Source organism: Ovis canadensis, chromosome 4 (assembly GCF_042477335.2).
Source record: "Ovis canadensis isolate MfBH-ARS-UI-01 breed Bighorn chromosome 4, ARS-UI_OviCan_v2, whole genome shotgun sequence".
NCBI classification, from domain to species: domain Eukaryota; kingdom Metazoa; phylum Chordata; class Mammalia; order Artiodactyla; family Bovidae; genus Ovis; species Ovis canadensis.
This window is the reverse complement of record NC_091248.1, coordinates 77,074,780-77,097,292: the sequence shown is the minus strand read 5'-3', so window position 1 is coordinate 77,097,292 and position 22,513 is coordinate 77,074,780. Positions and strand designations below refer to the sequence as shown.

At 41.2% G+C, this 22,513-nt stretch overlaps 1 protein-coding gene and 1 non-coding gene across 4 annotated transcripts in view; both read left to right on the top strand.

Annotated features, from left to right (window-relative positions):
- NPSR1 (neuropeptide S receptor 1) overlaps positions 1-22,513 on the top strand; it is a 152,598-nt gene that overhangs the window by 114,330 nt on the left and 15,755 nt on the right. For 2 of the 3 annotated variants that reach the window (XM_069586703.1, XM_069586704.1), the window contains exons 4-6: positions 2,867-2,960; positions 7,944-8,145; positions 19,918-19,994. In XM_069586703.1, the coding sequence (XP_069442804.1) occupies positions 2,867-2,960; positions 7,944-8,145; positions 19,918-19,994 (373 nt within the window). The remainder of the gene's footprint in view (positions 1-2,866; positions 2,961-7,943; positions 8,146-19,917; positions 19,995-22,513) is intronic. The other variant, XM_069586705.1, reaches the window with a different exon arrangement.
- Positions 16,847-16,951, top strand: LOC138439870 (U6 spliceosomal RNA). Its single transcript, XR_011256817.1, has one exon. It is a non-coding gene; the product is annotated as a U6 spliceosomal RNA (small nuclear RNA).

Here is a 22,513-nt window from a genome sequence, read left to right as displayed (position 1 = left end):
GTTTTCAGTTGCTCATTATACCATTGGCCATCACTCTATTTTTAAACTTTGATAATCTTTTGGTTTTAGAAGTTTCCCTTCTAAATAGTATACAGTTGGATTTGGGCAAGAGTTGTGTAAACAATCTTTGTTTCAGTGGAGGAGCTCAAGCCATTCATTTTTATTTTGACAAATAGTGTTTGGTACTATTTCAATCATACCATTTTAATCTTTCTGTGTTAATTTTTTATTCACTCATTTTTTTCCCTTTCTATATATTTGGTTATAACTGTGGTAGGCTGAAAAATGGCCCCCCAAACATTTCTAAATCCTAATACATGAAACCTATGTATGTTACCTTATATGGCAAAAAAGACTTTGCAAATGTGATTAATTTAATGATTTTGAAATGAGAAGACTATTCTGAATTCTCTCAATAATTATTACTATTGAGTCCAAAGGCAAACATACACATCCTTGTAAGAGGGAAGCAGAGGAAGTTCTGACACGCAGACAGAAGGGGCGCTGTAACCATGGGCTCAAAGATGGTATTGGTGTGGCCACAATTCAGAGTTCTCTGGTAGCCACCTAAAGCTGGAGAAGACTAGGAAAGAATTCTCCCCCAGAGCCTCGAGAGGGAGAGTGGCCCTACCAACACCTTGATTTTGACCCCGTACAACTGATTCTGACTTCTGGTCTCCAAAAATATAAAAGAATAAATTTATGTTGGTTTAAGCCACAGTGTTTGTGGCAATTTGTTATGGTGGCCATAGGACTCTAATAGGTCTTTTTTCTGTATTTCTATTTTACTCTATCATAGCTTATCTTTAAAGTGCAATACATCTCAATCAAAATTAAAACAACAAAAAAGATGTCTAAAATATCTAAATAGAAATTTGATGCGATTGCTTTCCTTCTCCTTTCTGCCCTCATCCAACTCACCAAATTTTCTCTGAAATATTATGTAATGATATTCATAGCTATTTTAAACATTTTGTGTTTTTCTGACTCATTGCTTACTATGGCTTTCGTATTTTATCCCCTTTCCTTTTCTTGAGTACTTAATTTCAAAACCATTCTCAGTCAGCAGAAATATTTCTTCAATAAAGATTTTTTTCCAAAAGTAGGTGATGTTTTCCTTCTACTTATATGTAAGAAAATTATTCTGTGCCTTGGTACAAAAATATTTACCAAAGTTTTGAATCACAATTTTTCTTTCAATACTCATTAATCTTTTTGTTCTGTTTTCTGGCATTTATTTTTGTGGGGAGGAGGCATGACAATTTGAGGTGTATTTCTTTCAGATAATCTTTAACATTTTTTTAAAAAAAACAAAAACCCTGTCTAGATGTTTGAAGATTCCTGAAGTTAAATATTCTTTTTGACCATGTCTCAAAAGTAGATATCTTTTTATTAACTCTTCCTGCTTTCCAGGCCAGTCTGTTGTGAGCTTTTCTCTTGCCCCAGGTCCTGAATTTGTGTGAGCCAGTCATCTCACTCAGCACAGTTGCAGATGCCACGATTCCCATGACTGTCTCATCACAATATTCTAACCCATGCAGTTCTCCCAGTGAGAGTTCTCTTTCCCATCCCTCTCCTCAACTCAGTGCGGCCAGCATTAACAATTCTTAATCCATGGATTCCACAAAGAAACCCCAGTTTTCTCTAAGGAGACAGCCGTCTTATTTTTGTTGCTGTTGTAAAAATTGAATGCCGTTTTTCTCTCTGATCACTCATCAGAGTCTCAGGAAGATGAGAATTTCTTCTTATATCCCTCAGGGAAGGCTTCAGTCTCTGGTCAGTTTTCAGAACACCCTCTGCATGGCACCTTCTGCAGCACAGATGCTGGGATGTATATATGGCAGCATTACAGAAATAAAAATAATAAAGAATATTGATGTAGCTGATTATTTTTCTGAGGCAGGGAATTAACAAAATAGTACAAATTCAGACAAAGGTTCTTAACAAATTCATGTTATCCCTATTTCATCTTAGAAGAAATTCAGACACTCACCCTTAGACTTCAGTCTTCGAGTTAATTTCTACTTTCTATTCACTATGAATATGACCAAAAGTTTACAAAGTAGTGGTATGGCTAGACTCCTGGTAGAAATGAGGCTCAAAGTTATTCAAAAATTTTCCATCTTGATAATCCTTTCAGATATATTTCATTTAATTACCTTTTGAGTATGCTCTTCACAGAAGAGATATTAACCTCTTAAATCAAAATGTTCTTCTCTGCAAAGTAAGCAAATACCACTGTACATGGGATAATTAAAGGACATGGGTAAGCTTAATAGAAGAGGGTGGGAAGGCAGAAGAGGGGACCCAAAGGCTGACCCTAGTGGGCAGCTCTGCTGCAGAAGTGGATGAAGAAGAGGAGCTCTAAGAGTGTCAGCCCAGATGGTGATAAATGATTCAAAACAGCACCCAGGCTCCTTGAAGCCAGATTCCCTCCTATCATCTTTCAACAACTCATGTTGATAAAAGGCAAATGAACGTTTGTTTCTAATTATTTTGGAATGTCAACTGTAGCAGAGAAAATTGGTTTAGCTTTAAAAGTCAATTACAAACAAATGTACCGCACAAATGTCAAGGGGGACTGATCCTTGGAGAAATGTGGAGTCTCCAAGAAGCCAAGCGAAAGAGTGAGCAAGTGAGAACTGGAGGCACTCTCACCTGTCACAGCCAGCAGTGCAAAGTCCAGCACCAAGAAGAGCCATCTTCTGCCTTGGCGGGAGTCAGGCATTCCTGTCCATACTCCAAACCTCATCCAGCCCTTGGTTTGGTGCCTAGGTTTCTAAATACCACAAAATGCTCTTCTTTCCATGATGTGCATTTCCTCACCTTTATGAAACCACTCACCTCCTCTCATTTCTGTCTTCAGGTTGTGCTGCTCTATGCCTCTACCTATGTCCTGGTATCCCTCAGCATAGACAGATACCATGCCATCGTCTACCCCATGAAGTTCCTGCAAGGAGGTAAGCAGGCTCAACCAAGTACTATCCTTGGGTGAGGGTTTTTGCTAATATTATCCTCTTAGTAATGGCTCTTTTCCTCCCCCTTTCTCCTCTTCTTCCCCTTCCTTCCCCACTTCTTGAGTCTGACTGTCGAAAAAGACGTAGAAAAGAAACTTGGCTTCCTGGGAAAATGCTGACAGTTGGCCTGGATGGTCAAGGAAAGATGCTTTGCTGAGCCCACTCTGTGACCATTTCCCTTGACACTAATGCTTCCAGCTTTTTTTTTTTTTTTCAGAGTAGTGGTGACACACATCTATCCAAACTAAGGAACACTCCCGCTTCAACTTGCTTATTTTCCAGGAAGAAGCATTTGCCTTCCTTACCCCAAAACCATGGAAATAATTGGAAAAATGTTTCAAATTGATAATTATAATGGAAACAAGGAAAACCCTCTTTGATCCAGAGATAGTGAAAAATCCCTGAAAGAAGGAAGCAGACGGGTCAGCGGGAAGGCTGAAGGCACACAACCCACAGTACACACAGATGATGCTACAGCAATGAGGCAGAGGTCTTCCTAAATAGATCGTGGAAATGCCTGGAGCAAGATGGACTTGGGGAAACTGGCAGGGTGATTCTTGGAGTACAATGAGGACCTTTTATCACAGCACATCTCCCTTCCTGCTGTCCTTCCCCTTCCCAGATGTGCAGCATGGATGAACATCTCTGCTTCCAAGTAGTGGGGACACTGGATTTCAAGAGACAGGGTGGGGCCCTGAGGAGTAATGACACCTTGGAGGGGTGGTTGGATACCTAGTCACAGGACTAATTGTCCATTGCTCTGCCCACAGGCAGAGGCCACTTACATCTCTGACCTCCAAAAGCAAATAAGAGTCCAAAGTACTTCACTTTTCCAAGCAGGCTGTGAAACTGATAAAATGGAGAGCCTAACATGAAATCGTGTCTACAAAAATGAGGTGCAATCAAATATCATGAAAAAGTGTGACAAAAGCCAAACTGTACAAAATAGATAATATGTTTAAAATACTGTTCTGCAGAATTTACACCAAAGGAAACAAAATTAATAGAGCAAGCAGAATTTTAGAATAAGTAGCAATAATGTTATTAGATACTGTTAAATATATCAGGCAGTACTGACACAGATACTTTGGATGGCAACGTAGCAATACCTAATTAAAATGTAAAATGTGCAGCCCTTGATATAGAAGTTCTACTTCTTGGTATCTTCTCTGGACAAATGCTGACATGTGTGCATATATACACATGTGTTGTGTATTGTAGCATTACTCAGAATATCAGGAATTCAATGCTCACCTTAGTGTCCCTCAATTGAGGAATGGATAGCACCCTAGGTAGAAGTTTTAATAGTTTAGGTTCACTGATTGTGTACTATGTACTAGTCATGATTCTAAGTTCTTTGTATATGTTAAATACTTTAATCCTCACAACAGCTCTATGATATAGGTTCTATTACTATTTGCATCTTAGTCTGGGCAATTGCAATTCAAAGGGTTAAAGAAGTTTGCCCAAGATCACAGTTAGTAGTTGCAGGGGCAGGATTTGAACCCAGGCGGTCTGGGTTCAGCTCAGGTGCGCTCAAGTACTATATATCCTGTCTCTCAATGAAGAGGTAGGAGCCATGGAGAGAAGATATGCATCACCATGAAAATGTCTGCATCATATTTTGAGTAATAAAAACAATATACATGCAGTATGTTTAAAGTATAATATTAATACAAAGAAAAACTCAAAACAACACTAGATATTGTGTGGAGAGAGAGAGAAGAGCAGGAAAGAATGCAAGAAACAGGGAGGTCTCAGAATAATAAACAATTGTCCACAAAAATGCACACCAACTAGTACTTACCTCTGGGGATGGGAGTTGGAATCTCCATAGTGACCGCAGGGACTTACATGCCATTAGGTAATTTTTATACTAGCAACACATCAGTGTGATGTGAAACTAATTTTAAGATAAAATTGATATCTATTTCTAAGGCTTTTTGTAGGTTGCATGTAAGTGTGTATGTGAAGATGTGCAATCTGTACTAAGCTTTCTGGACACTGTTATGGTCTAGTGATTATGGCAGAGAAAGAAGTAGGGGAGGAAATGGGGTAAACGGGAGAGACATTTTACTATATGTGTATGCAGAAGTATGATACATTTACTCATCCATCTACTTATAAACACCCAGCAAGCTCTGGGGAGGAGTGCAGACAATGTACAAAAAGACATCTATACCAGAGTATTTCAAGGTGAAGAAATTGGAAAAGAAAACATAAGTATAAGAAAATGTGTGAGGGGGTGTCCCAGGACATTTGCTAGAGGTAGAGGCTTTGGGATGCATAGCCAAGGGGGCAACATGGTGAGTTACATGTCTAACCATATTCATTAGCTAAAAAACAAATCAACTATTTAGGTTATGGAAAATACGACTGGTTCTGGGAGATACTGCCCAATATTATGGATTGGTCTCTAAATTATAGGAAAGACAGCAATGAATATTATAGTGTTCTTTAAAATATGGAAAGCAATTTATTTCCTCACTATAAAATTAATAGAGGCTTCATGTAGGGCACTTGGAAAATAATCACCTCTAATAACTCCAGGGAAATATGCAAGCTTGGAAACAGAAATTAGCCACTTTCCCTTCCTCCGCCCAATTCCTACTGAAGCCCTGGAAGGAGCATACAGATAGGAGGACACCTGCAGGCCGGGAAGGAAGCCAAGGAAAGACGCCATCCAAAGACCAGAAACTTCAATGAATTCCCAGCACATGGGGATCAGATTAAACATAACATGGATGCCAAGCCCCCTAGGAAAGCTGCCTGGCCTGGCAGGAAGATGAAAAGATCCTCAGGGTTATAGGATGAGGTAGTCGGTGGCACAGGGTGGAGGGAACCATGTGCTAGAGCCTTCTTTGTGCTCCAGCTCGTTGGAATATAAGGGGCGAGGGGCAGGATTGAGAAGGCAGGCAGGAGATTCCCCACAGAGCAGCACAGAGAATGGGGCCAGTGGAGGCCGGCAGGGACTCTCCTGCGCCTGACTAAGCACGTGGCAATGGCAACACAACCAAAGGAAGGAGAGCAGCAATGGGGGGGTGCACACATTTTACTGATGCTTTACTGCTTTTTACTTACATGGTAGTTTCCTTAGCCAGCAACTCCAGAGGAGTCATCGGTTTTAAAGCTCTTCAGTAAAATTAAATATGAGAATATTTAGGAAAGCATCAACCAATAATGAAGAGAGAGACATAGTGCCAGATATTAAAATATACAACTCTGTTAATTATAACTGTTTACTACTTAAAGTCATTGATATCAAAGAGCTTTCCTGAGTTTTCAAGCAGGTGGAGTAGAGTCCCCACCCCTACTGGGTCTCTGGATACATGTACCTTCTTTGTAGGTGAAGATGGAGAAGCTGTGTACAGTTAGTAAAAGCAAGACCTGGAGCTGACTGTGGCTCAGATCATCAGCTCCTGATAGCAAAATTCGGGCTTTAAACTAAAGAAAGTGGGGAAAACCACTAGGCCAGTCAAGTATGACTTAAATCAAACCCCCTATGAATATACAGTGGAGATGACAAATAGATTCAAGGGATTAGAGCTAGTAAACAGAGTGCCTGAAGAGCTATGGTCAGAGGTTCATAACATTGCACAGGAGGCAGCGAACAAAACCATATCAAGAAAAAGAAATGGAAGAGGCAAAGGGGTTACCTGAGGAGGCTTTACAAATAGCTGAGGAAGGAAGAAAAGCGAAAAGCAAGGGAGAAAGGAATGATGGGAAGACCTAAAAAGACCGTATTATAATTCTACCCCAAGGTTCCTGCTTGTTCACTGTGCCAGTTATATCTGTTTTCTAAATCTTTCCAATAGCTCTTTTCAGAGTGACAGTTCAACAAGAACAGAATCCCAGATATTATTCTCCCAAATATTTGGGATTCAAGATTCTAATAGAGTCCCTAGTTTCTTCTAGAATTGTTGTCACTTCTTATAGTCTTCCTGATCACACCCTACTCACCTCTCTACAATACGTCCCGATTCTACATTTCCCTCCCTCACCCCGAGACATGAACTGGCTTTCCAATTTGAAAGCTGGGAGGTGGAGGGAGGTGTCCTGTCCCTGGTTGAAGGGGTCTACCAGGGTCAGTCAACACAGACAACACAGCTACAGTGGAGATGAAGATGAAGAGCTTCAACACCAGCTTAAACGAACGCATCATAAGAACTGTTTCCAAAGAACACTCTCATGTGTATTAATTGTCTCCATCTGACACCATCATGGTTAGATGAGCAGAGTGTATATTTTTTTTAATTCCACTTTCAAGAACTCAGTTTGAGACTGAGTGGTTTGCCCAAGGTCAAACATCACACCTGAAAGAGCCCAAATCTAGTGTGTGGGGTCAGAGCTACCAGACTTCAGAGCTTGGTTAAAAGGACTCTGCTCTCCAGAACCAAGCCCACTGCTCTTTGTCTGCCATACCACTCCTCCCTTGTTCCTTCAAACAAAAGAAGGCTAGTGAACGTTCGCCAAACAGCTTTCCAACACTGTCACAGTGCTTCATATTGCTAGGTATGTGAGGAGAGTAATGGCCAGATCAAAGGCCCCGTCTCTGCCTTTCAGGATGAGCAAGGCACCAGAGACAAGCATTTGCACAGCATCCTATCAAATGTGCGTGACACAGACTGAGCTCCATAGTACTGTAGGAATGTGTCAGCATCTCAAGTCAAACAGGTATATCAGGGAAGATGAAGAGGAGAGATTGGGCCAAGCAGTGCTCTAGCTTATGTGATTAAATTCTCCCTTTAATCCTTTCATCAGCCCTAGATGCAGGTCTTATTATCCCCATTTTATGCATAAGGAAACTGAGGCTCTGAGAGTTCTAGAATTCCTCTCCCACCACGATCTTTTTCCACACCAGATACCAAGTGTGCTCCCAGAGGCTGTTTCCAGATGCCCAGGCATCCCTCTCTTTTCTTTGAGCAGAAAAGCAGGCCAAGATCCTCATCATGATTGCCTGGAGCCTCTCCTTCCTGTTCTCCATTCCTACTCTTATCATATTTGGGAAAAGGAAACTTTCCAATGGTGAAGTGCAGTGCTGGGCCCTGTGGCCCGACGACTCCTACTGGACCCCGTACATGACCATCGTGGCCTTCCTGGTGTACTTCATCCCCCTGACAATCATCAGGTAAGAGGCCAGCAGGCCAGACACACACAGGGGCTTTCCCAGTTCACCAACTGCTGTTCTCTTTCCTTCCAAGGCACTCATTGCTCCTAGTGTCCTTTGGGGAACTGGCTAGGAGACAAGATCTTATGTAAAGCTACCATATGCTAAGCTCAACTCCTCCAAAGTGGAATAAGAAGGAGGGAAGTAACATTTTCTGATTATGTGTTATGGGGCAGGCCTTGTGAAAAGTGGCTAACAATTATCCCATCCAACACAACTCTATGAAATAACTACTCTTATCCCCATTTTATAAATGACAAAACTCAAGCACAAAGAAGTCAAGTAACTTACTCAATATAACATGGGATTTAACCCCAGGTTTTTCTGATTTCATATCCTGTTCTCTCTCCTATATCATGCAACTTTTCAAATATAAGACCTAGTACCAGTTTCAGAAACCTTATAACTGAAAAGACAGACAAACTTAAAACAAAAATGAAAACACAGTACACACAAAAATATGCTAGCATGTATATTCCATGAAGTCAAACAATGGCAGGGAGCACTCCTTGGAAGCATCCTTTAAATGAGGGAAGCCTTCAGATAGGAGAAGGGGAAGGTAGGGAGAACAGGCTACCTGGTGACTGGGGATAAGAGTGTATATGGTGACTGGAAAGGACAGGCAGGCAGTGCCAATGGAAGAGAAGTTGGCAATAAGCTCTTTCTGGATAAGGTGAGGCTCATTGTGAAGGGCCTTAGGAAATAAGCCATAGGATGTTCCCTTTGCCCTGCAGCCAATGGTGGACCAAAGATGGTCTTTAAGTAGAGAAGATCACAACCTCCTAGACAAGGCAGGTTCTCCCTTAGTCACATCACAGGATCCTCTCTGAAAGGGTGGCTCAGCACAGGTTGGTGGGATTGGGAACAGCAGGGAGACAACTGGCTTGTTAAGTACGAACATGGAACTTGCTGATTCTGCACCTCTTGAGTGTTCCTAAGTCTACTATCAAGTGCCACATAAGTTGTCCTGGGCAAATGAAGATCAGCCTTCGTGTTTCAATATTAATAGTATAAATAATGCTGTGATCAAAATTTTGATACTTAAAATTATTCATAAGTCCCTGATTATTTCCTCAGAACTCATTCTAATGGAATTGCTAGATCATAGATGATGTTCATTTTAAGACTTTTGATGCATATTCATAACCTGCCCTATAAAAAAAAAATGTGTATTCCTGCCAACAGCAAACAAGAGCTCTGATTTTTCTTCCCCTGACCCAGAGAAAGGTGATATCGTTTCTTTATTAAATCTTTCCTGATCACAAAGGTTTAAAAAAGTATCTCATTGTTTCCATATGCATTTCTCGGATTAAGTGATTGGATATTTTCAAGTGTTTTCTGATGTTATAGGAATTACTTTTTCTTGCTCTTTGTTCATCTTTGTCTCATAAGATGCTAAAGCTGGAAAAATGTTACCCATCACATGGTCCAGCCCCTAAACTTTTCACAAGTAGACCTAGAGCTAAAAGAAGTGAAATGACTTGCTTTCCAACAAAGGTAGACAAGAGCAGAGTGATTCCCACGGTCAGCCTCTCAGCCTTTCTGAGATTGGATACTGTCCAGTCATCTCTGCTGAATCCACAAGTTAGTATCTATAGTGTATTTCAACTTACTGCTCTTCTCTTCACCAAGCTGAATATGGAAGGAAGCTGGAAGGGAAGATGAAAGTTATTTAGACAGTCGATCAAAACTAGGTAACAGCCACGTTTAAAGAAGCACAGAAAGAGGCCAGCTGCAATGGTAAGAAAGTATTTGGAAGGAAGCAAATCATGTCGTCACAGGCAACTGACACATTGATTTCAGCAGCAGCGAATATCCCTGCTTCTCTCCTGATTGATTTCCCATCAGCTCCTGAAATCAGTTCAAACCCCTGTTCCACAGGGTAGATGCAACCCTGAAGTATAGGCTCACAACATGCTGTCTGGCCAGATCTCTCACTCAGGGCTTTCACGGTCTGAAATTTTCCCCATTCATTCTAGCTGCCTCTTCTCCAACTTGCTTACAGTCCAGCTTGTGCATTTTTGTAGTGTCCTTGGAAAACGCAAAGTCTAACTTAATGATTAAAGGGGGTGATTTCAAAAGTCCTTTTCACTGAGCCCTTGTCAGACTTAAGGTATCAGTAAATCCTGCTCCTTGATGCTTGCTTCCAGCCAGGGCAGAACCATGAAAATGCAGAGTGACCTTGTTCTGTACTTTAGCTCCCCTGAAGCGTTTCCTACCTACTCAGTCATTATCTTCCCTCTTCTGCCTCCTGTGGTCAGCCTTCTGAGGGAGAAAGAGCTTCTCTCTGGGAGGATGAACCAGAGCAAATCACCTATTCTTGAATGAGGACCAGGCATGAACAAAGTTTTCTGAGGCATTTTTTTTCTAGTTTGAGGGATAAGTTGCTATAATTTCATCTGTCTCAGAGGTAAAGAGCAACTCTTTTTTATTGTTTTCTTTTTTTCTTAACCACACTTTGGCACCCTGAGCTTGATTCTGTTGCTAGTGACTCTTTCAGATAAGTTTAAACTCTTAATTCCAAGAGTGAGTAGAAGAAAGAAACAACTCAAGTGTTCACTAGTTTTATTAACCATGTCTCATGCTTTATTGTCCCTCATGCATGATACATTTATATACAGATATATATATATATATATACATATATAAGTGTATATTCTTGCCAATCATTTTGGTAAGAAATTTTGGCAAATATATATATATATATATATATATATATATATATATGTTGTTGTTGTTTTAATTTGCATTTCTTTCATCACAAATGAGGTTGAACATATTGAATACCACTTCATTGAGTCATGCAAGCCCCTTTGCCATGACAAGGCTGTTACAAATGAAGGGGAACACATTTTATATGTTCATTATTATTTTTGTTTTCTTTGCTTTTTATTTATTCATTTATTTCTGGCTGTGTTGGGTCTCCGTTGCTGAGTGCAGGCTTCCTCCAGTTGCCATACAGCAGAAGCCACTCTCTAGTTGCGGTCTGTGGGCTTCTCACTGAGGGGGCTTCTCACTGCGGGGGCTTCTCACTGCGGGGGCTTCTCTTGTGGAGCACGGCCTCTGGGCACAGGGCCCTGCTATAGTTGTCGCATGCCGGCTCGGTAGCTGAGGCTCCTGGGCTAGAGCACAGGCTCCTTGGTTGCAGCACATTGGCTTAGTTGCTCAGCAGCACGTGGGGTCTTCCCAGGTCAAGGACTGAACCCATGTCTCCTGCATTGGCAGGCAGATTCTTTACCACTGAGCCACCAGGGAAGGCCTATTTCTGTTTTTTAAGTAACTTGCCTATTCATATTCTTTTTCTCCATTTATCTTATTCTCTCTCTTTAGAGATATTTTTATATAAAAACTTTCCCTGTTTTTATATGATTAGGATATTTCCCTAGTTTGTCCCTAGTTTGCCTTTTCATTTTGAATATGATTTTATTTTGCTTTTAGTTAATAAGACTGACATAATCAAGAGACAGAGAGAAATTATGAATAACTAAAATTAGAAAGTCAAATGAATCAAATTATAGGAAAGTACTTGGCAAAAGTTTATATAAATTGATATGAAAAAAATGAATGAAATGTAAATGGCTTTTCTGTAATATATAAATATTTTATATTTAAGTGTACTCACACCCACTCAAACTTTACATTTTTTATTTCTATTCTCTCTTGGGAAAGAATAAGTTCATTTCACAAACTTACCTATATTTTAATTTAACTTGTAAATGATTTATTATTTTACTTATTTGAAAATAATGGGAGCATGTTAAAAATATCACTTTAAAATTGTTTTATTTTATTGTGATGTCTGATTTGGAGGTTTTACTTGATTTTTATGTAATATAAATTTAAAATGTAAGTTAAATTTATTTATTTTATTTTTTTTTGGAGTGAATGTTGGTCATTCACTCCAACATTACTTACTGAATAATTTACCTTTTCTCTATGGTATGAAATGGTAATTCCATCATATGCATATTTATATTATAAATGTTCTTAGTGTTTAGGAGCTTTCTAATCTCTTCACTTTATTTTGTTTTTGTTTTCTCTATTCTTTATCTTTAGAGAAACCGTTGTACAATAATTTTTTTCTTCTTTAATATGTTGTAAATATTTCCCCAGTTTTTCATTTGTTTCTTCATTTTGAATATGATTTCCTTTTTCTCATATGAAAATACGCTTAATAGTATTTTTCTCATATCAAACTGGCAACATTTTTAAAAAGACTTGGGAGTGAGGGACACAATGGGAGGCAGAGAGTGAAATTTTTAACAAACTTTCTTAAAAAACAATTTAATAAAATACAATGAGAATCCTTCAAAAGTTTATACAGCAAAAAAAAATCAATGCAGAGTTTCAGATTAGCAGATGCAAATTATTACACATATGGATAAACAACAAGGTCCTACTGTATAGCACAGGGAACTATAGTCAGTATCCTGTAATAAACCATAATGGAAAATAATATGAAAAAGAGTATATATGTATAACTGAATTACTTTTCTGTACAGCAGAAATCAACATAACACTATAAATCAACACACTTCAACAAAATTTTTAAAAAGTAAAAATTTTTTAAATAGAAAAGAAATCAATCAAAAATGTCCAAGCAGAAGAGGAAATTACATGGTCCTGACTAAAAAGTACTGCCTTCTGAAGGTATCCCCTTCTCATTAAAAAGTCTCTGGCAATATGAAATAGAATGCATGCATAATATTCCACAACGTGGTTGAATATGCTTTCATTTTGTTTCCAGTTAGTAGAGATTGACACAATTAAGAAAAGGAGAGACCACACAAATAATTAAGTAGTGGCTTACAGGTTAAAGCTTCTGCCTGGAATGCGGGAGACCTGGGTTCAATCCCTGGGTTGGGAAGATCCCCTGGGAGAAGGAAATGGCAACCCACTCCAGTATTCTTGCCTGGAAAATCCCATGGACGAAGGAGCCTGGTAGGCTACAGTTCATGGGGTCACAAAGAGTCGGACATGACTGAGTGATTTCACTTTCTGCTACTAATATTATATTGTTTTAATGACTGTAGCTTTATATACATTTAATATCTGCTAAGACAAGATCTATGCCTTTTTTAGATTCTAAGGCTATTCTTGGGGAAACTGCTCACACACTCTCCTTGCACCCACTACTCCAGCCAGAACAAGCCATCTGAACACCCCACACTCCTCTCATCCCTGGGCCTTTGGGCACATCATTCTTTATGTCTGGGCACTCCTCCAGACTCACTCTGCCTCACTTCTGGCAAAACGATTCACATTCTTTCTGTCTTGTTTCAAAGACTGACGGAGCTGTCTCTGCCAATCCTAGGCCACATCCGACCTCAACTTGTCCAAGCTGCCATTAAGGCTTCATGGGAGTGTCACTGCCTGCTTCTGCAACTGTATCTCTTGAGCATGTGACTCTTATCTCAATCTCTAGACTCCAAACTCAGCACATAATGAACACTTTGTAAATGTTAGATTAAATAAACAATGCAGACCTGACTGCTGAACTTCATCAATTAGACAGAAGTATTATGTCACTCCATCTCTCTCTCTCCGTCACACACACACACACACACACACACACACACACACGTGCATGCGTGTGCACGCATCTAGTATGGAAATTTCTGGTTATTTAATGCCTAGATCCGTTTCTGGCATATGGCAGATACTCCATAAATATATGTGAAAGGAAAGAAGAGAGAGAGGAAGAAAGGCAGAGAGGAAGGGAAAGAGGAAGGAAGGAGTCATATTGTCAGCGGCAAACTCTCCTGAGAGCTGTGTGTGGATAAAGATTTAGCTGCTCCATCACTAATTAAATCAGGCTCCCAGGACCTGAAACCACAGTGACTGACAATAAAGGCAATGCATTGTTTTTCTGGGTCACCAGAACTCCTGTTGCTTCAAAATTTATTTGACTTGTCTGACTGTTGCTGGGAAAGGTTTTTAGCCCTACTGTAATTGATTTACTCTAGCTATGGTTATCTTCTTGCTACCTAATTGATTTCTCATTCTCCTATCATTTTTACTCTAGGAGATGAAGGTAGAGGCATAAAAGATCCATAGCTGGCAACTGCAAAGCAATAAGTGGAAAAATGCACATTGGTCATGGAGCACTGATTTATATTATGCAGAAAAAAAATCCATTTATTTTGTTTGGGGAAAGGGGGTCATGCTGTGGGGAAAGCCCCAGACAGAGGTCAGGACAGGTCTGTGGACTACAAGGTCATGGTAGATAAAAGGGCCCAAGGTCCTAGCCAGCACTGTCCATGGTACGAGATGTCCAAGGCCAAAGTATATTGTCTGAGGGATGGCAAGAGTTAGGTCTTTTGAAAAAGCCATCATTACTAGCCTGCTAGGTTATGGTAGATGCTTATATTTGAGTTCCCCATATCCATTCCACTCTAAGCTACTCATGGCAACCCCTCCCCTTAGCATGTGAATGCTTCAGATCTAATTCTAGGCAATGAAATGTGAGGCAGTGTCTTTTGAAGAGCTTTTGGAAAGATTTCCCCATTTTAAGCAAACAAAACAGTATGAAATGAAAAATAAAATTCTTCCTTCCCCTGCTTCCCTCCTCAGAAGCAGCAGTGTTAAGATCTTGTTATACACCCTTCCAGGACTGTTCAATTCACATACCAGGATATACATATGTACAGAAACAAACATACTGAAGGACATCTGATCTTTGGGAAAAAAAAAAACACAAAAAAAGTTGATCAATCGCTTCACTTTCCTGTTTAGAGCCATTCAGTGGATTTCTATTGTTTCGGGACAAAAAGTCCAAGACCTCAAACCCTGTACTCAAGGCCATGTGTGACCTGGTCCATGCCTCACTCTCCACCCTTTTCTTAGGCCACACAAGCTGCCTTACTCACCATGCTTCAACTACACTGGCCTTCTCTAAGTTCTTCAAATGGGCCTGATCCCTCCTGTCTCAGAGACTTTGCACATGCTATTCCCTCTGCCTGAATGACCACCTCACTTTTTTGCATTAAAAAAAAACATTTTATTCTTCAGATCTTAGCTGAAACTACACCCCTTCTGGAAAGGCTTCCCTGAAGCCTTTCAAGCCAAGCCTCTGTTACATACTCTTACCCTATATCTTATCTTCATGGCATTAGTGTTAGTGAAACTAATTAATGAGGAGAGAGACACTTTTGATTAGGGAGCATCCTTAAGCCACTAGTAGGAGAAGAGTGGAAAAGACCACGTGAAGCATGCCGAGTGAAGCATCAGCTCCCCCCTACTCCGGCTTCTACTCCCACTCATGCTTAGCTTCTAGTTAGATCTACAGAGCACAACTGGACCTCATACTCAGGCCCCAAAATGAGGCAAAGGTGGAGACAGAGATGGAACCCGTGGCTCTAGACTGTGATGGGCGTCCATCAAGTCCCTGACCTGTGCTGAGGAGGAGTCATGAAAGGGGTACTTTTGGTCTAAGTGGAATGTTCTCCCTGTATCTTGAGGACAGAGGGAACTTTTGATTCCATTTCCTGACACTCATACATGATCTAGAAGCAAGACTCAGGAAGTAGCCTCAGGCATCCTTTTAAGTACTTAATGCCACTTGAAAAGTCTTCCTCTGGTTTGCACTCTCACATTCTTCCGTGGCCAGGAGCTGCCTTCGGAAGGCAACGGAAGAAAATGGGTCTGTGTTTGGATCGCCTTCCATAAAATCAAGAAATAAACCAGCCAGGAAAGGGATACTTCACTCAATCTTGGTGCCCCTTAGGTTCTCAGGTTTCTAAGAAGCTTGAAGTCAAGCTATGCCTGCTGAGAGAATGGAGATAAATAAAAGACATGGAAGAAGTTGACCTGAAAGGATGGAGATGCTATTCCTCAGCTGTTTCCGAGAACGGGCCATTTCTGGATCTGCTTGATCTTTAAGATATGACTGCCGTAGACAAGGGGCGTCCCAGGTGGCTCAGTGGTAAAGAACCACCTACCAAATATAGAGGATACAGCAGACATGGGTTCAGTCTCTGGGTCAGGAAGATCCCCTGCAGCAGGAAAGGGCAACCCACTCCAGTGTTCTTGCCTGTAAAGTCCTACGGACAGAGGAACCTGGTGGGATACAGTCCACGCGCCACAAAAAGTTGGCTGTGACAGTGATCGTGCACACGTGCACGGCATAGACAAGACTCAACATTCCAAGTGTTATACCAGCCCAGAGGCCCCAGGGAGGAGGGAGCCAGCTGCCACCGGGGAAGAGAAAGCCTTCACATCAACGTGATGCATGGAGAATGGGCTAAAAAAATGTATCTTTAGGAAGCAAAGGAGACACAGAGAAATGGAAGACATTGGACCTTATGTTCACCCAAAGTCAACTACATATTAAGCATGGAATTGGGGTTAGTTTAGTTGCTACTCCTCTTGCTGACATGGAAGAAGGTGTATTGAGAGACAGTGGAGTAGAGGGAGGCAGGATGATGACAACAGAGGTGAAGAAGGCAGAGATAGATTGTGGGAGGCTTTGGATGCCCTGCTCAAGAGACTAGATAGCATCATGCAGGAAAGCAGAGGCACTGAAGGGTTGTTAAGCCAAAGAATGATTCTCTGTCCCAAAGCTCCAATTCTGATGTCAAGTGGTATGGACATTCCAGATGGTAGCAAAGTGGAGATGTTTATAAGACTATGGCAATAAACCAGACAAGAGATGATAAGGAATGTTTGTTCTGGCAGCACATATATTAAAATTAGAAGGATACAAAGAAAATTTTCATGGCCCCTGCATAAGGATGACACATTAATTTGTGTGTTTATGCATATTTCTGTGTTTAACAGATACAAAGTTTCAGCTGGGAAAGATGAGAAAGTTTTGGAGATGGATGATAGTAATAGTTGTACAGCAATGTCAGTGTACTTAATGCTGCCAGACTGTACACTTAAAAATGGATAAAATGGTAAATTTTATGTTATATTTATTTCATCACAATAAAGAAGGTTCCAGATATTAAACAAGAAGAGACTGTAAGGGTATGAAGTGATGCCGAAGAGCAGAAGTGGAGAGGAAGGTACAGATGATGGAGACAGTTTGAAGGGACAGTTCACAGAATTTGCTGACTAATTAGATGAAAGGAAGCAGCAAGAAGGAAATAAATGCATTCACAGTTCTCTCTGATGTATGACTGTTACATCCTGAGAAGTGGCCGGATTTGGGAAATAAAGGGGCATCCTACTTATTAGTTTTCCTGGCTAACAGTAAAGCTGCTCCTGGCTTTCTACTTGCCTGACTATCCTAGCGAGACAAGGTGGGAGTGACTAAGGCTCAAACCCCTAACACATGAAATTTTTAATTTTCCACTGCGTATATGGTTGATAGTCAACAAATACTTGAATTATTGTTCAATTAAGCAGCGGGGTTGCAACTGTGGTACTCAATTATACTTAATGATATTGTAACCTTTCCTTGTATTTCATTTATCTGCGAAAAAGTTTTCCTGATCTAACAAGTATTCAACTTAAGGAAAAGAATAGTCTCACTAGCAATTTGCTTTCTCATTTTTTCTTTCATGTAGACAAACAATTTCCAGAAAAGTCCCTGGGTAGGTATAGGAAGGGTGAGGATGCTCCTCAAAGACCCTGAGCTTTCCTGGTAGACTCAAAGGAGGTTCTCTGAGCAGGGAAAAGCAATAAGGAGGGTTTTACCACAGTCATTAATTGAGTTATATTACAGAGATCATTAAAAGCAATTAGTGCTTTGTCAGCTACTGTGAACTAGAACTCTGATTTTTTTTTTAACCAAGTGATTCTCAAGAGGGATGTTAGTGCAGTTTTAAAATGAAGCAGTGCTTTGTCTCAAAGTTTTTAGTCAAGGTTCTCAGTATATTAGAAATGTCAAATAACTAATTAAAGAAGGGTATGTTTATATTTATCAAAGGGGATAAAGGATACAAAATTTGCTAATGCTTTTGAGTCATTAGTCCTTTTTTCCTGTTAGGAGCATATTTTGCTGTTGTTGTTCTTGAGTCGCTCAGTCATGTCTGACTCTTTGCGAACCCATGGACTGTAGCCCACCAGGCTCCTCTGTCCATGGAATTTCCCAGGCAAGAATACTGGACTGGGTTGCCATTTCCTCCTCCAGGGGATCTTCCTAACCCAGGAATCAAACCCATGTCTCCTTTATTGCAGGTGGATTCTTTATTACTGGGTCACCAAGGAAGCCCCTAGGTGCATATTACACCATGTAATATTAGGCGTGATATCATGTGAAAAATGAAGAAGGAAGGGAAAGAAAATGACATTCACTGAGCCTCTGATAATTTTAAAACACTGTGTATAGCACTTTAGAGGTTGTCGCATTTGATCCCTAAAAAACTCTGAAGTTTGCATTATTAACTTGATTTGATGGTCTAAACTAAGACTGAGTCTTTTAGTGGGTTCTGGCTGCTATGATAGAACACCACAGAGCAGGTGACTTGCAAACAACAGAAATATATTTCTCACAGTACTGGAGGCTAGAAGTCTGAAATTAGGTTGCCAGTTCAGTTGGGTGGGGCTCCCTGGTGGCTCAGTGGTAAAGAATCCACCTGCAATGCAGGAGATGTGGGTTTGACCCCTAGGTTGGGAAGATCCCCTGGAGAAGGAAATGGCAATCCACCCCAGTATTCTTGCCTGGGAAAGCTCATGGACAGAGGAACTTGACGGGCTACGGTCCATGGGGTCACAAAGGAGCAGGACATGAATTAGCAGCTGAGCACGAGCAGGAGCACGGTTGGGTGAGGGCTCTCTTCCAGGTTGCAGACTTCTCCTTGTAGCCTCACACGACAAAATGTCATGAGACTTCTGCGGGAATATCCTCTTACAAGGGCATTAATCCCACTCATGAAGATGCAACCCTCCATATGACCTAAGCACCTCCCCAAAGTCCCATATCCTTATAACACTACATTGGACAGGAGGATTTCAACATGTAAATTTGGGGAGGAGGGACACAACATTCTTCCTGTTTCACTCAGTGTTTTAGTTGTCTATTTCTGGGTAACATTATTAAGTCACCAGGTTCATGATAATCTCATAATGGGTTCGGGTTGCTATAACTTATTATCTCACAGTTTCTGGGGGTCAGAGTCTGGACATGGTTTAACTGGGTCCTCTGCTTAGGTGTCTGACAGGGCTGGGGTGTTATCAGAGGCTCAAGTAAGGAAGGATTTTCCTCCAAGTTTCCCTGGACTTCTGGCAGAATTGATTTCTTGGGGCTCAAGGACTCACAAAAGCTTGCTTCTTCAGAGCTAGCAATGCATTAGAGACACTAGCAAGACAGAGCCTACACACTTATGTAATCATAGACATCCCATCACTTTCACCCCAATGCACTGATAAGCAAGTCACAGGTCTGGCCGTACTCAAGGGGAGAGGATGACACAGTGATGTGAACACCTAAGGCAGGGATTATGGAGCCAAGGAAAGGCTGCCAAGGCCATACAACCAGCAAATAATAGGGCTAGTTACAAATCTAAATTTTTCTGACCCCAAACCCTGTGTTTGGATTCCAGTCTCAGTTGTACTTCTGACCATCTGAATTATCTTGGAGAAATCACTGAATTTCACCCAGTCCAAGCCTCCTGACTTAAAAAAAGAAGCGGTTGCCATCTATTGTGACTCTGTAATCAGGAAGGATGGGGGGCAGACCATGGTTGAGAGACCCTTGCCTCCATATCTTACACTTGGGGAACTGGAGTGGTCCTCAGAGTGAGGACCCACCAGCCACTTTAATGCTATCTTTGGTCCTTTCTGCAGTGTCATCTATGCCATTGTGATCAAAACTATTTGGGTCAAAAGCAAAGCCTATGAGACAGTGATTTCCAACTGCTCAGGTAAGTCTTTCATCTGCATTACCAAATCCTTAGCTAATTTTGCTTCTGCAGAGGTTTTTCTCTAGCAAACATGAGCTGGGGTTTTACAGTTATAACAAGCCTGCTGTTATATCAGGGCCCAGCTAGCAGGTCAGACCCCCAAAAGCTGTTTCAGGCAGGCTTTGCCTTCTCCACATGGCTCTCCCAAAATCTGAGGAAGGAGGACTTTGGGTCTGGCTGAGCTATGCCAGCAGAGCCCCTTGAAACAGCTCTAAGCCAGGGTCTGAGGGTAACCCTATCCTGGTGGGTTTGCAGAGAGGCACCCAAGAGGACTCTGGTATGAAAAGAGAGGACCGTGTAGGGAGGAGGCCACACATTCAGCAAAACATGAGGACAGACATTTCTGCTTCGCTTAAACTTACAGAAAAACTGTCATCTAACCACAGAACAGTCCTGGACCCTAGGACAGTCAAGGCAGAATACATGCCCTCCCCATGGCCTGGGCATACCCCACACAGCAGAACAAGCCCAAGACTGCCTGCTACAGCCCTTCCCCAAATCCCATTTCAGCAACCTTACTGCTGAGCACCACCTACACAATAGGTGCTGAGACTTGGAGGCCCATCTGCTTCCCAGGCAGACAACGCCGGGCCTCTGAGAACGAGCTGGAGAGAACACAGCACACAAACATGCCCGAGAGAGAAGAGAAGGTCTCCTGGGTGTCTAGTTACTATAAAACGGCTAGTTCTGAAAAAGGAGACCGTGGAGTTTCCATGGGCCAAGACCATACATATATATTCATTTTGCAAAAATTATCATCTATCTTTTACAAATGGAAATCATATTAATTTTAAATTATACCTATCTATATAGATATATCATTGCATTGCCTGGGTAGGTTTTTGACTGAGTTGTCACTTAACAGAGTTCATTATCCTAGTTTGACAGCTCAAGTGAGGTAGGACCAGAGGGCTTTGGAAAGCCCAGAGCTCTAGGTTGGAGGGGGAACACGGGGAAAAGGAGGGTGTTTTAGTGTGCTCAGACTGCTGCAACAATATACCACAGCAAGTGGCTTAAACAATGAATTAATTTTATCACAGTTCTAGAGACTGGAAACCCAAGATCGAGGTACCAGTCAATTCTGTTCCTGGTAAGAGCTCTCTTCTTGGATTGCAGATGGCCTTGCTGGCTTCTTGCTATCTACTCACAAAGCAGAGAGGAGAGACAGAAATCTTTCTACTGTCTCTTCTTATAAGGGCACTAATTCCATCATAAGATTCCTGTTCTCATCTAACTCTATTTCCCAAAGGCCCCATCTGCAAAAATTAATGCCATCACATTGAGGGGATTAAGTCTTCAACTTATGAATTTTGTCATGAGACAAATATACAGTGCATAACAGGGGAAGAGTCAGGGGGAAAAAGTGAGGAGAGAGAGAGAGAGTGGAAATAAATATATACCAAGCAAACGAGAATAGACAAAGGCTATTTATTCAAAGCTTGCTATAGCAAGGGAATCAGCCACCATCACTTGTCTTTTGACAGAAACACAAAAGCAGTCAGAGGAATGGTAAAGCCTCAGACGTGCCCTGACTGGGGGCTGTTGCCATGGGGAAGCTGTAAGTGTGCTGATTAAAAGCACAGCATCCTGTGTGATGGGTTAGGCATGCATATTTGGCTTTCTCTGGTTGGTTTTAAGTTGACAATAGGGGCAAAAATTAATGAGCTATCAGTCAGTAGTCAAGTCTTGGGTATTTTGTGGTAGACTGTTCCAGGAGGCATTATTCAGTTTATGGACTCTGGGTTAGAAACAGTGGTCTGACTTTCTGCAAGTCTGACTCGCATAGAGTAGGTTGGTTTCCTCAACTGGTTACCATAGGTAATGGGTGGTTTCCTGGGTTGGTTGCTGCAGAGTGTGGGTCAAAGTTCCATCTTAAATATGATCTGGCTACCGTCCACTTGTTTGCTGAGTCTGTCAACACAGACTGACAAGACAGAGAGACACAGGGCATCTGCTGTCAGCCACTTCTGGGTCCTTTCCATGCTTTACCTCCCTGAATCCTTACACAACTCTGTACGGTGGTATCATCATCTCTCTCTTACAAATGGAAGACAGGCTCGAAGGTTAAGCAATTTGCTTGTTTTCATAGGTCATGATATAGCAGGATTCAAATGCACATATGACTGGCTAGAAAGCCTATATCTTCTCTTCCACATCAGGCTGCCTCTCAGAAGAAAGAACATTACAGAAAAGAAGGTGGTGAATGACTGAAAAAAGCTCAATTTTTAATTTTTTTTTTTAATTATAAAGCTCAAACTCAGGATTGTTGGCATGGCTGTCACCCGCCAGCCTCTTTGCTGAGCTCTGCCTTCAATGCACTCTTCCAGAATCATCTCCCGAAGTGTTTTGATGTATTTAAAAATCTAAAAGGTGACCTAATTTTGCTTAAGTAGACTGAGGTCTTCCTGCACTTTCAGATTTAAATCAGATTGGTTTAAACCCTTGTCTGTGATTTCTGCCAGTTCCAGGAGACTGGTGTG